Source organism: Populus euphratica, unplaced genomic scaffold, assembly GCF_000495115.2.
Source record: "Populus euphratica unplaced genomic scaffold, PopEup_1.0 scaffold35.1, whole genome shotgun sequence".
In the NCBI taxonomy this organism is placed as follows: Eukaryota; Viridiplantae; Streptophyta; class Magnoliopsida; order Malpighiales; family Salicaceae; genus Populus; species Populus euphratica.
In genome coordinates, this window is record NW_011499860.1 from 623,688 (window position 1) to 639,540 (window position 15,853).

General features: G+C 31.2%; 2 protein-coding genes across 2 annotated transcripts; one reads left to right on the plus strand and one right to left on the minus strand.

The window, feature by feature from the left end:
* Positions 1-2,633: 2,633 nt before the first annotated feature.
* LOC105124669 (uncharacterized) lies at positions 2,634-6,953 on the plus strand. Its single transcript, XM_011024778.1, has 5 exons — positions 2,634-3,363; positions 6,099-6,191; positions 6,309-6,376; positions 6,606-6,843; positions 6,933-6,953. Exons 1-5 carry the CDS (start codon positions 2,734-2,736, stop codon positions 6,951-6,953), a joined length of 1,050 nt encoding a protein of 349 aa, XP_011023080.1. The 5' UTR covers positions 2,634-2,733.
* A 975-nt stretch (positions 6,954-7,928) lies between these two features.
* On the minus strand, positions 7,929-9,981 carry LOC105124475 (wall-associated receptor kinase-like 15). Its single transcript, XM_011024505.1, has 2 exons — positions 8,908-9,981; positions 7,929-8,304 (listed from the first exon to the last, which is right to left on the minus strand). Exons 1-2 carry the CDS (start codon positions 9,776-9,778, stop codon positions 8,252-8,254), a joined length of 924 nt encoding a protein of 307 aa, XP_011022807.1. The 5' UTR covers positions 9,779-9,981; the 3' UTR covers positions 7,929-8,251.
* Positions 9,982-15,853: the final 5,872 nt, after the last annotated feature.

Below are 15,853 nucleotides of genomic sequence, written 5' to 3' on the forward strand. Positions count from 1 at the left end.
TTTAATTATGAAGCAAGTTGTTGAAAGAGAAGTAATCGGGTAGATTTAACCTTTAAATGAAATGTTTCAATTTTTTTTTTTTTAATTAACGTGGGTGTCCGGGCCAGTTTACGCGCATCACGATTAATCTCACGAGTCCTGAAATTAATGATCATGTAAACCTCCAATGATCATATGAACAACCAAGGATTCAAACCTAAAATCATAAAGAGAACTAACTTTTTTTTTAATTTTAAATTTTTATTATTTAGCCACCATCTAGTTGAAATGTTTCAAATATTTAATTACCAAGCAAGTTGTTGAAAGAGAAGTAATCGGGGTCTTTCAGACACATTCGCGATGTCAGCATCTAAACTCCCTACATGTTTCGTTTTCATTGGCCCAGGCCTCGATCTCATGAATAATTCTGCGTCAAGAAAAGCAAAGAATATTCATCAAATTGACAGCCTCGGAAAAAACAAACGAACAATTCCATTGGTCATATTCATCGATTAATAAATAAATAAATACCCACTTACTCAGACGGTAATTAATTAAGACCAATAATAGAGACGGGCATGAGCGATATTAAACAAAAAGAATCAAATAAAAAAAATATATTTATGGGATTCTAATTGCTCAAGTGCCGGTTGTTAACAACTTAACTTGGTAAAATGAATGTTGAGAGATTTTTCCTTGTTTATCCAGATGAAACCGAGACAATCGATTCTAGTTGTAGAATCCGATCCTCGGCATATAAAAAGATTTGAGTCAACTGATTTTTTTTTTAATTTCCAACTTATTTTTTAATATTTGATTTAATTTTAAATTAATTTTTAAAATAAATTTCAATTTATTTTTTTATAAAATTATTGTAATTTCAGATAAATATCATGATATTTGATTGGTACTTAATTTTATAAATATATATTTTTTATCATATTATTAATTAAAAATTAGTTTTTAAAAAATAAAATTATTAAATTTAATGGAGTCCATGATCCGAGTTGTGGGTTTATCAAATTAAACTATGAAGTTCGGGTCAACTCAATAAATTATTGTTTTAATATTAAAATAAAAAATTGTTAGAAGTCAAATCATGTTTTTTTTAATTATCTATGTTATTTTTAGACCCATTAAATTAATTAAGTCATAACGAGATAATTATCATGCGTATTAATTTTAAATTTATGTTAGATAAAAAATTAAATTGAAAAATTTTAATATTATTTTATTAAATCAGGTTTAATAATAATATCAAGTAATTTTTTATGATTTTAAATCATTGTTTTTAACATTTTTTTTTTAATTCGACTCATAATATCATATCCATCAATAGTCTAATTATTTTATAAAAAAATTAGAGGTGACAAAGTACAGATAAAATAAGATATTCCCTTTATCGTATCTCTCTCTCGTTGGAACAAAAGTTCCTTTTATGCTTTCTGAAGGGGCAAAAACATAAAAATAAAAATCCTTCTATGCATTTTCATTCAAGTCCGAAAAAGAAATCAAATTGAAAGACTTTTCGAATTCCGATTCAGATGAAAAGCAATAAATAAAAAACAAAGAGAATTGCTTTCAATTTTAATGGAAGAGGAAAAATATATTAATTAGCCAGATACATGTTTAATTTAGAAGGCATTAATTATGAACAAATTTTAAATTAGAAGAAAAAATTAAAAAAAAATCAAATCATCATCACGACATAACTTTATGCACATTATTTCTTTTTTAAACATGAAATACATATAAAAAACATAAACCAGAATTCCTTTCACAATGAAGATATAATTGTTCTTATTAAAAATGAAAGGTAGACATTTTTAAGAAAAAGGACAAATACAATATTACCTAATAAACTAAAAAATCAACAAAATACTATAGGTGTTTTTACTGTTCATATACACACATACATCATTTATTCATAACATTGTTCATTGGACAATTGTTTTTCTAGGTCCCTCAAGTTCTTACTTCTTTCTTCTTTAGTCATTGAACTTTTTTTTTTATTTTGTCCTCAAAACTTATATTGTTATGGTTTTATATTTTGCTATTTGTTTTGGTTTACATGCTCTCACGTAGACTATATGCTAAGAATATTCTAAAAAATAAAATATTGATTAATTTTACAAAATAAAATTTTAGGTTATTGTTAAGAAAATAAAAGAAAAGGAATCAAAACCAACATAAATAAAAAAGCCTTTTTTCATCTGTACTGTTTAAAAGTGATGAAAGCGTTAGGTTGATGCATTAATTTTTATTTTTTTCATATAAAAAATAAAATGATGAAATATAAAAAAAATAAAATAATATTATTTTTAGAAATATATAAAAATTAAAATAATATTATTTTTTGAAAAATTAATAAACTCGAATTAATCTAATGAATCACAAATTTACGAATGACCTATGTTTTTTTTTTTTTTTCATGCAAGACTGCAGTCTAGAAACTGCGATTTAGACTACTTAAAATATATTAATTTCCTTTTTCTACACCTTCTTGTTTGTATAAAACACATTGCCAAACAGTTCCTTACCTGTCCCTCCCATACCCATTGTCAATCCGTATGATTCTTTCGTTATATGGCACACCCATTGTCGTATCTTTCCTCGTAATAACAATCCGTATGATTCTTTCGTTATATGGCATCACATGATCTTTCTGAAACCAGAAACCACATTACCTAATTCTTAACCCCCCCGGCCACAGGTCTCCTCCCCTTGAAGACAAAATACAGAAAAACTACCCTGATGGCAAGGTGTTTTAGTTTTGCAGCAACACAAGATTCATGCTACCGGTACTCCTTCACTCGATCAGGCCTCAAATCATCCACAACCGACCTCGGCGAGGGCACGATCATGCACTGTTGGATCCCAAAGAAACACGACCCATCAAAAGCTACGTTACTACTGATCCATGGTTTCGGTGCCAACGCAATGTGGCAATTCCACGGTCTGATCCCTAAGTTCATCTCCAAATTCAACATCTACGTACCCGATCTCCTATTCTTCGGGGAATCCTACACCGCACGAGCCGAAAGGTCCGAGGCATTCCAGGCACAATGCGTTATTGGTGTCATGGAAGCTCACAAGGTGACCAAGATGGATGTGCTTGGGCTGAGTTATGGCGGGTTTGTTGCGTATAGTATCGCGGCACAGTTTAAAACGCGCGTGGCGCGCTTGGCCATAGGATGCGCCGGAGTTTGTTTTGAAGAGAAGGATTTGGAGGAAGGAGGAGTGTTCAAGGAGGTGACAACTGTGGAGGAAGCTGTAGAGCTTTTGATACCACAGACACCCGAAAAAATTAGGGAGATGATGAGGCTGTCGTTTTATAAACAACCACGTAGTCTGCCTTCTTGTTTTCTCCAAGATTTTATTGAGGTTAGTTTCGAGAGTCCATTGCCCCCTCAAAGCTTGCTTGCTTTCTTGCTTCTCAATAAGATCAATCAATACGTTTTTTTTTTTTTTTTTTTTTTTGCTTCTCAATAAGAGCAATCAGAAGGGTTTTTTTTTTTTTTTGTGATGACTTTGAAGAATCTTTAAGACAGACATTGCAATGCATTTTTCTGAAATTTAATATGTTTTATTTTGTTACAAAATAAGGAAAATCAAACTCCAAAAAGATACCATACCATTTGAACTATAATTCATTTGGACTTAATTGTTCATTGATTTAACAAGACACTCAATCCAATTCGGTGACAAATGAAGTTCCCACGTTTGGTGACCAAAAGGCGCTTTAATTTGTGACAAAAAGGAATTGCCAATAGTTAGCAATTTGTTTTGTTTTCTCTTTGAGTGTGCACATATAGTTAATAGTCATAATTCTTTTTTTTTTAAAGAAAAATCATTAATATAGGATATGAGCAGAGGAACCATTTCAGTATTGTATAATTGTCGATGCTTGAATAGGGGAGACGTTAATGGATATAGCTGGGTAGAACTTGGTTTTATAATTGTGTCCAATCTAATATTCTTAATATTTTACTGGTTGAATTTATCAAGTTAAACTGAATTTTTTTTATATATTATAAATATACATGAGTTAGGTTTATATTACTAATTTTTAAGGATTTGTATTTAAAAACAAACCTATAACATAAATAATAAGTGCTATGATACCCCTACTATTAATTTTCATATCTTGCATCGCTATTAAATTCTAGTTATTTTTTTTTTGAACAAAGAGATGAACCATTTTAAGTTATGTTAAAGAAATATAATAGAAACTCCACTAAAAAAATTTTTAGAGTTCGAATAATTCAAAATAAAATAAAAATAAATACTTAATTTATAAACTATCAAATATAAAGATAAAAAAGTATATGATATACAAGTTGATCGAGTTTTAAAAATCTTAACCTATGATATCTATTTTTTACATTTTTTGACTCACTGTTATCTGTAATATTTATATTATCTGACTTTAATGAATTGAGTCAAGTCAAATAATATAAATATTATAAATGAGCTAGATTTTTTGAACATCCTTATTTCCAGTCTTAATTTATTTATAATGGCATGTAAAAGTGTTATGCTTTTACTTTGAGATGAAAAAAAAAAGTGTATTTTTAATTTCTGTAGTGATTTAGAAAGGAATTAGATTATTTGTTTATGCTATCCTACAAGTTAGATTATTTTTTTTTAAAGTAAAAAAATATTTAGGTGCTACTTATGTCTTTTTTAATAGGAAAAAATTAAACTATGTTGGGATTGATCTAATATGAATTAGTCAATTTAAAAAGTCCAAAAATAACTCGAATAATTGTTAAAAATATAGTTTGACTAAAAACAATTTTCAAATTCACTATTCAAATTATGAAACTATGATAATCTCATAAAAAATAAATCATAATAAATTATAAAATATAATTTTTAATCAATCTAATATTGAATGATGAAATTAAAAAAAAATAATTAAAAAAAGAATCATAATACAAATAAATCAAGTCAACCCGGGATAACTTGTCAAACTCGTAACCCAATTTATGCAACTAATATAATTTCATAGAAAGTAAATCAAAACAAATTATTAAACTCAATTCTCAATCAATCTAATGTGAAAGGATGAAATTAAAAAAAAATCAATTAAATAAAAAATACAAAATTAAAGGATAAAATTGGAGGGAAACTCAACTCAAAGAGGAAAAAAAAACCCTACGTTAATCTGTCAAATTTACAACTCAGATTATGAGACTACAATAAAAAAATTATTGAAGAAAAAAATTAAAAGAAAAAAAAAATTTAAATCTTAAAAAACTGAAAAAAGAAAAACAAGAAAACAAATACTGTTTGTGTGTTTGTGAGGAGGGGAATAATGAATTTCCCTCCTCATTTAGTGCGGTTAATAATAATAATGATCATGATTGTTAGATCTTGATTCAAGTTGTTTAATTACCCCCAAGTTCTGTTGCCGTACACATTTTAGTATGCTCTGCCTTTTGACGGTCTCTGAGAATTGAATGACCCATGCAGAAGGTGATTTGAATGTTATGAACTTTAGACAGCAAGAGGTTGCATAACAGGAATAAAATGGAGATGAAAAGAGGAAGAAAAATAGTGGGGAAAAAGCTTGTGTATTTGGCAAGGGAAATCTGAAAAATGATATGCCCATTTGAATATCCCGCTCAGGATCAACTTTGAATGCAAGATCAACCAGTTATGTTCTTTAACTAATTGCACGTCCATAAAGCTGAAACAGCTAGATCAAATACTTGAAAAAGGAGGCAGATATTATATCATTTTCGGGAAAGAAGTGAAATGAAAGTGTATTTTGAGATGGCTACAACATAAACAGACTGCCTGATTGCGAACTCTCTGTGTGTGTTTGTGTGTGTGTAATTATGATGTCCGAGAAGCCAAAAGTACAGAGGTGATGGTCTGGAAGAGTAGTCCTACGGCGTTCCTATCAGCAAATTGCAAGTAGGGTGTAAGAGCAAGGGCTTTGAGATATCATAGTAATTGGCCTGAGCTAGTTATGATTTAGAAGTTGATAAGAATTGCAGGTTTTAGTAATTTTGACATGGTAATTCATCTTGTCTAGTGGTTTCTACATATTTTTTATCTTCCACTTGCCCCTCGTCTTAGCCATCATCTGATTTTCACTTTGGGAACAGGTAATGTGTACTAAATTCTGTCAAGAGAAGAAAGAACTAATCCAGGCATTACACAGGGACAGAAAGATGTCTGATCTTCCCAGGATAACTCAGGTACTGTAATCAAAACTTCTTTCTGTTTCCAATATTTTGTGTATATATTTTCCGGTCAGATTTAGCTTTTCTTTCTCCTTGAGCACCTTCTAAACGCTGTATTTCTCCTTTATGCAGCCTACACTCATAATCTGGGGAGAACATGACCAGGTTTTCCCACTGGAATTGGCACACAGACTAGAAAGGTAATTCTTAAGAACATATTCTGCTCAGTGTCCTTTTCAAGCTTCGATTTCTATCTAATAGGAAAGAACATCAAAGCATCTACTTTTGAAACAAGCTCGGAACCTACTGTACCTCCTAACCTTCTTGATATGCTCATCTTTTCAGCAGCCAATTGGGATTTTGGTAATTAGTAATTGCGTGAGTTGATGCAAGAGTAAGTTAATGATTCTTCTTCTTTTACCTGCGCAGGCATATCGGTGATAATGCCGAACTAGTGATAATAAAGAATGTGGGTCATGCACTTAATGCAGAGAGGCCCAAGGAGCTCTACAGGCACTTGAAGTCCTTCTTCGTTGACAATCTTCCTTCATCAAAGCACGCAAGCCATACCAACAGCTTATCTGCTGATGAGGAGAATTCAGGACTTTCTGATTCTCCATTTAGACTACAACTTGCGTGTGCTATAGTCATTTCGAAGCTTAGAAAGGTGCGTATTTAATTATTGGGGGTTGAGAAAGTTAGATCAACGCAAGAAATACGAGCTCTGATCCCCTCATCTCCATGGAAATTGGTTAGGTTACCCTGGAAATCGGTTAGGTTACCCTGGAAATCTGTTTCCTTGTAAGGTGACCCCAACAAAAAATTTGCATGGCAATAGCTGGAGAGATTTTTCGGTGGTTCCTCAATACTTTCCTCTCGGTGACAGCCTTTTGGAACCTCCTCTGTATCTCTGTTTCTTCTTGTACAATTAATATATAATATTATATAATTAAAGTTCATCCGATGAAAGCTGAAGTGCCCTTTTCCTGTACCACCATAAGTATGGATGTTGAACTCACAGTCCTTTGCTCGCTTCATATCAAAACCTTTTGGAAGTTGTTTGAATGTGCTAGAAACTAGAAACAAATAATGGGATATCAATTTACAAGTTTTTTTTTTATATATTTAAAATTATAATTAAACAATCAATAAATAAAAAGCAACAATCACACAAATCAACATCAAGATTTTTACGTGGAAAATCCGATACAGGAAAAATCACAAGACTGTAATCTACCTAAAAACTTCAACTATCAACAAATAATGGGTTTACACAGTTTTTTCTTAAATTCAACTAAATGTTACAACATATATATTATTAAGAACAATGTATTCTTGTAATACAATAAGATTAAAAAAGCAGTATTTGAGAAAAATTCACAATACTGACAGTTTTATTTTCTGTCAAAACGATCAACTTTCACACTATCAATCTTCGATCTATCCGTTTAAAATAAAGAGTAACATGTCTAAAAACTTATATCAAAATCTCAACTCGATTTAACGGTGAACGAGCTAGAAATCAAGAACAAAAAACAGACTGTTCTGCTACCTTTTTTTTCTTTTTTTTCTTCCTTTTCTCTTACTCTCTTTTGTATAATAATGCTACTGTGTTAATATTATGTTTTTAATTCTAATAAATAGATGTTGTCTCTTGATAATTAATATAGTAGTCTCGTCATCACGTAATACGGGATTATAGATAAAAAAAATAACGAGGAAATTGTATAAAATTGCAATTTGAGTAAGTTGAAAAAGAGTGAATGCAAATTTTATTAGAAAGAAAGTACGGTAGATGAAAACAACTTCAAGAGGGATTTAGAAACCACAACCATTGCTACGAACATACAGGTCTTGCTAACGCACATGGAAAGTGTAGTATTCATAAATGACTTAGATTCCAGGCCTTCCCATCTTTATTCCTTGTACTATTTCTCTCGAATTTGACAAATAAGACCTACTTTTGACCACTTTTCAACTTTCCATTGCCAAAACAAAGGTCTTTGTTAATTAGAATGAGACCTCAGATCACTGCACAAAGAACAGTCTCACTTAACTGCGAGCTGTTCTCTTTCTCAAGCTGCTCCAACGAAAACTAGACCACCCAGAAACCCCATCCACAGCTTCCCTGTAAAATCAGTGAGCAATAAATTGAGATTCACACTAAGAATCTATATACAGGCAAAAGATGCATTTATAATTAGCACTTTGGCTATTCCCCACTTTCACAGACAAGGGCTTGAATCTGATTCCTTAACCTGGGATAGAAAAAGTAAAACATATCGAGTCCTTGACCCTGCGTTGCAGGATTGCACTGGATTACACCTTCGTACACAATCAGTGCTCAAGGCTTCAGCTTTGCATTTTCTTTTTATGGTTTACAATAAAAATGTCTTCGAACTTTTCACTTTTGCAAATTTGTCCTTTTTTCCTACGAGAAAGGATGCCCCTTTATACTCCATGACAAATAACATTTGGCATATTCCTCTCCATTAAGTAAAAAAAAGAAGAAAGTAGGTTTGCAAAACCATTGTCTACCAATTTCATGCATGTAAAGGTATCTGATTCTTATCTATCCATCATTAGCACTTTAGCAGATCATAGACTCATGATAATTCAGCAAAAGTAAAAAAGGAAAAGATCAAAACTTAACGACTAATTAAGGTTGATAATATCTCAAATCTTGAAAGGAGAAACATAAGGATTAAAAATAAAAGAAATTAAGACTTACTGGAGGGTAAAGAAACTGAGTTCCAAGCCAGTTCAGGTTGATTCTGCAGACTGCGGGTATTGCAATCCATAGTGGTATTGATTGTATCACTGCACACACACACAAAGGAATTGACAGGAGGAGCATAACCACATACACCACCACTGATCTCACAAGTGTTGCACTTATTATCTACGTAATAATCATCCAAAGCTCCGCCTCTGCTCTTCAATTCCACCCCATATTGCCACTGGGAAGGGTCGGTAGGGTGTTCCTGAAGGGACACTACTGAAGCATACCCCATGCAATTCAACTTTTGGAGATCAAGCTCACCTTTGCTATTAAAATTAGCAGGAGAATACACACAACACGTGTTTGTAGGTGGAAAAAGAGGCAAGCCGAGGCCAATCACAGATGGACAAGTGTAAATCGACGCACAGAGATAAGAGGAGGTGTCACAAACAGGTGAGCCCTTGATGTTAAGAGATGAAGTTGGGGGTGTGCATAAGAGGAGAAGGAAAGTTGATGAGCCAAGCTGGAATGGACTTGCCCAATCTAGGCCTAAGTTGGGGGATTGTTGCATGGAGGTGCATGTGGACATGTGTGGTGGGGTGATGATAAAGGTGGAGGTGGTGTAGGATATGGAAGTGATAGGATAAGAACCTGTGTGAGTTGTGAGGAGGAGCTGGTCTCCCTCAGGTGAACATGCTATGTAGGGATGGAACCCGGGGGAGCCGCAACCGTGGCCACTGCCAAAGGGGTACTTGACCTGTATGGAGCCACATGTGGTGCGGCATGGTAGGTCCTGGGCTGATGTTTGCCATAGTATGGACTGGGTGACATAACAGAAGAGAAGGATGATGATGATGTTGAAGGATGGAAGATTTTCCATGGACAAGTTGATGTGTCGGTCAGGGGAAAGATTAGACAGGGGAAGGGAAGAGGAACTAAGCCGTTCTTATATAGTTTAGAGGGTTTTTTGTATCTTCCGTTATTGACAAAAACACTTGTGTCCTTGCATCTGATGCAGATGTGGTCGTGGTTATTTTAGGGCATTTAAGCCAATTCAATCCCGGTTGGTTGTTTTGAAAGCACTAATTCAGAAAATTTTGATTTCCGGGGTGGAATACAAACTTCTCCTCACAAGTTCTGTTTTTTTTTTTTTAAATTAACGTGGATGTCCGGACCAGCTTGCGTGCACCACGACTAATCCCACGGGCCCTGAAGTTAACGACCATGTAAACCTCCAGTGGCCATCATATAAGCAACCAAAGATTCGAATCTGAGACCATAGAGGGAGCAAACCTCTTAATCCCAAGTCCTTACCACTTGGCCACCACCTAGATGGTTCACAAGTTCTGTTCTTTGTATGTATGGATAGGAGGATCCTGAAGCCTAAAGCACAAAACAACGTGCTTCATATAAATCTTAAATATTTAATATATGATTGTTGGGATCAATATCTTTTATTATTATTTTTCCCTTTTTTATTTTTGGTTTTGATCCATGATGATTTTTTTTAACAAAAAAAAATTATAATGTTAAGTTGAAGCTCAATTTTACATATTTACTTACAAATAATTAAAACTTTAGGGGTTAAATAAAAAATTCAAACAAAAATACATTGCATTGATAAGAATCAATTAACTATACCAAAGAATTCATTACAGGTACCAATTAAACCAGTTACAAGGTCAATGATCAAGAAACTTAAAAACATTCAAGAATATTTGAGTCAAGTCAGCCTTTTAATTTCAATAAAAAATGACCGAGCTTTAATTGATGTGATCCATGCATGAGTTTGACAAGTTTTAGTTGATTTTAGGCTTTAATTTTTTTATTGCAGAGATGTATGCTAAACAAACATAACTTTTTATCTAATTGTTAAATTGAGTTGAATTTTTTTCAAATGCTTTCTAAGATATTTTTTTGTATAGAATTAAAATTTTATAGCAATTATATGTCCAAAAAGATTTGTAATAAGGTTCAAAAGCTATTGTATAATAATTGTATTACTTTCATAGTTAGTTTAGCATTTTTTTCTATTTGAATTAGTACTCTTTAATTATTTTTCTAGTCTTGTTTATGATTTTTTACTTAGTATAAATATGGTTTTTTAGCTTTTAGTTATGTTTTTTTTTTATATAGTCTTTGATATCAGAATAATATTTTGTGAGTGAGAGTTTGTTCATACTTTATATTCTTCATTGAAATTTTCTTAAACTTATCAAAAATCAATTATCTTTATAGCGTTCTTCTTATACTTCCAATTTATGGTTCATTATAATCATAAGGTTGAGGTCTTTTTATCTAATAACTTTGGTGCCTTAGTTCACATAACTATTATGTCGGGTTTTTTATATCATAATTTAATTTATCTTTCTTGGATTGTTCTTGCTTTCTTACATATAGGTTCCAATGTTATTATCCTTCAGATTTATATTAGTCGGTGTCAGAATAAGGTTCTAAAATTAGGTTTTATCTATCTATTTATCTTTAAACTTTATGTGTTATTTGTTCGTTGTTTTTCAGTCTTGATTTTTATAGCAATAGTAAAAAACAAAAAAAAAAGGTTTTTGTTCAAAAACCCACCTTCAAATCTATATAATAATAATAATAATAAAAAGAAGTCAAAATTATAAGTTGTCTATTCTGACGCTAATTGGGTTTATTAAAAATAAATAAATTTAAGACTTATAAAAAACACTTCAGTTCATATCAAATCATGATTATTGTTAGTTTAGTACTGATTTCAGGTTATTTGAGTATATTCCATATCGGAAAGGAGCATCCAGAGCCAGAGCTTTATACGTAGTGCTAGTTGCTGAACTGTTGTACTTGTTTTGGGGCATTAGGTGCAGAAGTGGGCTCGCTTCACAAGGAACAAAACTGTGAGAGCGGTAAGGCCTCAAGCAGATAATATATGATAGGTTGGGCCGAGCTATTATATTTGATATCAGAGCCAAGGCTGGCTTGTCTTAATATAGAAGGATTGTGATATCCCACATCAGAAACGAGTGTTCAGAGTAAAGGCTTTATAAGTAGTGCTGGTTGCTAACTTGTTAAACATATTTTTTAGCATCAGCCTTAGAAAGTAGATTCGCGTTATCAAGAATAAAATCGTGAGAGCAGTAACGTCTAAAATGAACAATATACAACAGGTTGGGCTGAGCTATTACACTTTGGGTTCAAGTTATTTGAGAAAGTTATGAAATAGTGTTTGATGAAATCAGTTTGTGTAATTAATAAATACTCTTGTTTGTTGCTATTAGTTTTGGTTTAGTTTATTCTAATTATGGTTTTGGGGTCAATAGTCTTTGTTGCATTTATTTTTGTTTTCATATTTATTTTTGTGTTTATTATCATATTCATTGTTGTTGTTTTTTTTATTCCACTCTTGTTATTGTTTCATTGTTGTTTTTGTTTTTCTTGATTGTTTATATCTTGAGAATCTTTGGTTGGACATTACAAAGCCATGATTTTTTATTCTTTATGATTTTTTTCCTTAAAAACAGAAATGAGAGCACAAGAGGTAAAAGGAGAAAAGGTGAGTATATTAACATAAAAATCTAGACACTTGGTTCTTGTTTCATTCCCTATAATATTTTCCACCTTTTTTAATTTTTCTTATAATAGTAATTGCAATGTATTCCATTTAAATAAATAATTTGGCAAGTGGAAACTCTAAAAGATTTGGTGTGTGTGTGTAAGCAAAAACATTTTATTATTATTATTATTGTTATTAAAAAAAATACAAACACTTTAGTATTTCACTATACATACAAACATATGTTACTATAAATTGCTACAATAAAATTATTATTTTTCCTTTCATACAAAAAACCATTACACTATATAATAAAGGTAAAACAATATTTGTACATATAAAGACTCAGCTAAACTCTTTATGAAATATTAAAAATTTTAACTAAAAAATAAAATGATTTAAATTAAAATTGAGAGAATTAAAACTTGATATTAAGGACAAAATTGAAATGAAATGATAAAAGGAGAAATCAATTACAAAATTATGGGGATAAATTGAGAATTAAATGAAAAGGTGGGGTTAATGTGTAATTAGTCTAAGAATCTAATATAAAGACTCCTTTTCTCTCACTCTTTAATGGTCAACTAGAATTAAAAAGAAAAGAAAAGAGAAAAACAAATAAAAAATAAAGAGAATTTTTAGGAAAAAAACCATTAGAAAACCAACAAAATTGAAGAGAGATTATGAATCACCACCCTTAAACACTTTATTAAGAGGGATATGTGATGGAAAAAAAAAAGAAACTAAAAGGGGTTTCCATGATAAATAGAGAAAAAAAGGAGGGATTTGAAAAATCTCGATAGGCTGGGAGTGGAAGACTAGATTAACATTTGGTAAGGTATTCTAAATCCAATTTAGCAATTCAATACAAAACGAATAAAAATTGAGGTAAAAATATTACAATTAATATTAGGTTTTATGCTATAAATTTAGAAAAAGTAAAAATTGATGATAAATTGACTTAATTGGGTTAGGATAACTTGTAATGGGTGTTAAATTAGTGGAAATTAATGAAGAAAGCATGGTAATCCTAAAGGCATTCATGGCCGGTGCAAGGGTGCTAATTGATATATGATAGAAATGTGTTCATTTAAGTGAATTGTAATATATGAATTGACACGGCTAAAAGATTAATGTCTTCTCCCAAGTGTTGGAGTGTCGAAGTAATAAATAACCCGGCAAGACCGGGGTCGAACCACAGGGAGGTTAATTGTACAAATTATAAATAACAATAATACAACAACAATAATAATAATAACAGTAATAACAATAATAACAATAACAATAACAATAACAATAACAATAACAATAATAACAATAATAATAACAACAAGAATAATAATAATAATAATAATAATAATAGTAGTAGTAGTAGTAGTAATAATAATAATAATAATAATAATAATAATAATAATAAAGAAAAAGAAGGAGAAGAAAAAGAAAAAGATGAGAACTTTGAGATGAAATATTAATGTAACGATTAAACAATGATAATAACAAATATCAAGGTTAGAGGTTCCACTAATGGTATATCAAACAAGTATAGTATACACTCTTATTGTTCAATTGAAAACCACACACAAAGGAGGTTCCAATCAGATTATAGATTATTAACATGATTACATTAGTCATCTTATTCAATTAATGCTAATACTTGTAAATTTCGTCAAGCATTCATGATTATAACTTATGTTAACAACAAATCAAGTTCCTTTTATAGCTCAGGTGTCGGTTATGCCATACAATATGGGCTATGAAAATGCCAAGTATTTGTTGTACCAAGTGTTATATAACATAAATCAAGATTAGTCATTTGGCAAGCAAAGTATTAAAGAGTGAACAAGATAACAAATACAAAACATGTTAGTATCAAACATGTAAGTCCATATTAAGTTTACACTATACTTATTCTTACACCATTAGTGTAACTTTTTTACCTTGACATAATAAACTTAGCTAAACATAATGAAAGAAAGAAAAATAAATAAACAAAATAAGAACATAACTAAGATAAATGTTAACTAAGTAAATGAAAGGAAATGAAATGCATAAACTTCATATTAATAAAAGCAAACATAAACATTACAAAAAAAAATAGAAAGAGAGAAAACAAGAGCATGATCTTGATCTAGAGACCAAGATGCCTAAATGCATGACAAATACCTCCTTTTATAGGCCAAAATTGAGAACTATTGATTTGATGACTAATTAATGAGTGGGTGACCAACTCTTGACTTGGTGACAATCCTTATCTTCTCTTGTCTGCCCAAAACGTCATTGCTAACATCAAAATTGAAGCCACTTAAAAACATAAAAGTTGTAGGAAATTGTCTCAGCTTTCTTCTGTAAAACATTCAGCTCATCTCGACTTCTAGAACTCCAGATATGGCCAAAATACTAAATAGTGCTCGGGCTGGAGGACAGATTCGGGCTTTTTTGTTGTTGCAACAATTTGGACTTGAAAATGACCTTTTTAGATCTTGAACTCCATATGAAAGTTGTAGCCTATGTCTTACCTTTCCATCCATATAAAGTAGACCTAAATCTGAGATCTATAGCTCCAGATATGACCCAATTACCGAACAGTATTCCGGTTTGGATTGCACCGACATCTCTTTTCTAAGTTTGGCCATCTTTTTATCCTTTCAATTTCAGTTCTTAAATTCATTAATCAATCATTTCATTTATGTGATAGGCCTGCATTTAAAATGAACATTTACCACAAATTAAAGGTATCTTATATTATTAGATATATTATTATAAAACATGTTTTAGTAAATGAGTTATTGATACTTCGAGTGCAAAATGATTATATAAAACCTTGATAAAAATGCACTTTTAAGTACTAATCATCAATCTATAATTTTATGTGTGAGATAATTTTAGATAATTTTAGTTATATTTTATAACATGAATTAAATCGATTATGTCATTGTGAATCAAAACCTTGAAAACAATCTTAAAACTTAGAGATGAGAATCCTTGTGATTGGTTGATTTTGCATATAAAGAGGAAATTGATGGAAAATGTCGCACCCGACATCGCGGCGGCCTTAAAAATTTTAATGGAATGGAAAGAATGGATTTCTGGCATCCTATTCTTTGATGGTGAGTTATCTTTGTTTAAGGAGTCGCCACCTAATATTATGGTTACTAGGAACCCTAACTGGTCAACAGAGATTCTATGGTTCGAGACTGATTACGCAAAAGGGAAGATATTATCACCCCTTTTAGCGTCCTGCCTAAGGCAGGCTGCATTGCTGACTTTGTCAATAATTGCTAATGTTTTGTTGGTTTATGCTATGGTGGTTTTGCGTGTAATATTCCTGACTCTGGCGTCAGTGAATATTTAACTACAGATATTTCCAACTCTGGCGTTGGTAAATATCACGTAGCTATAAAAACAAAATAAATTTAAATC

Excerpts from the sequence above, each read along its gene's own strand:
- LOC105124475 (XM_011024505.1), bottom strand. The coding sequence starts at position 9,778 with ATGGAAAATCTTCCATCCTTCAACATCATCATCATCCTTCTCTTCTGT. Across the intron at positions 8,305-8,907 it reads CTCAGTTTCTTTACCCTCCA|GGAAGCTGTGGATGGGGTTT; the intron begins GTAAGTCTTAAT and ends CTGATTTTACAG.
- LOC105124669 (XM_011024778.1), top strand. The coding sequence starts at position 2,734 with ATGGCAAGGTGTTTTAGTTTTGCAGCAACACAAGATTCATGCTACCGG. Across the intron at positions 3,364-6,098 it reads TTCTCCAAGATTTTATTGAG|GTAATGTGTACTAAATTCTG; the intron begins GTTAGTTTCGAG and ends CTTTGGGAACAG. Across the intron at positions 6,377-6,605 it reads TTGGCACACAGACTAGAAAG|GCATATCGGTGATAATGCCG; the intron begins GTAATTCTTAAG and ends TTACCTGCGCAG.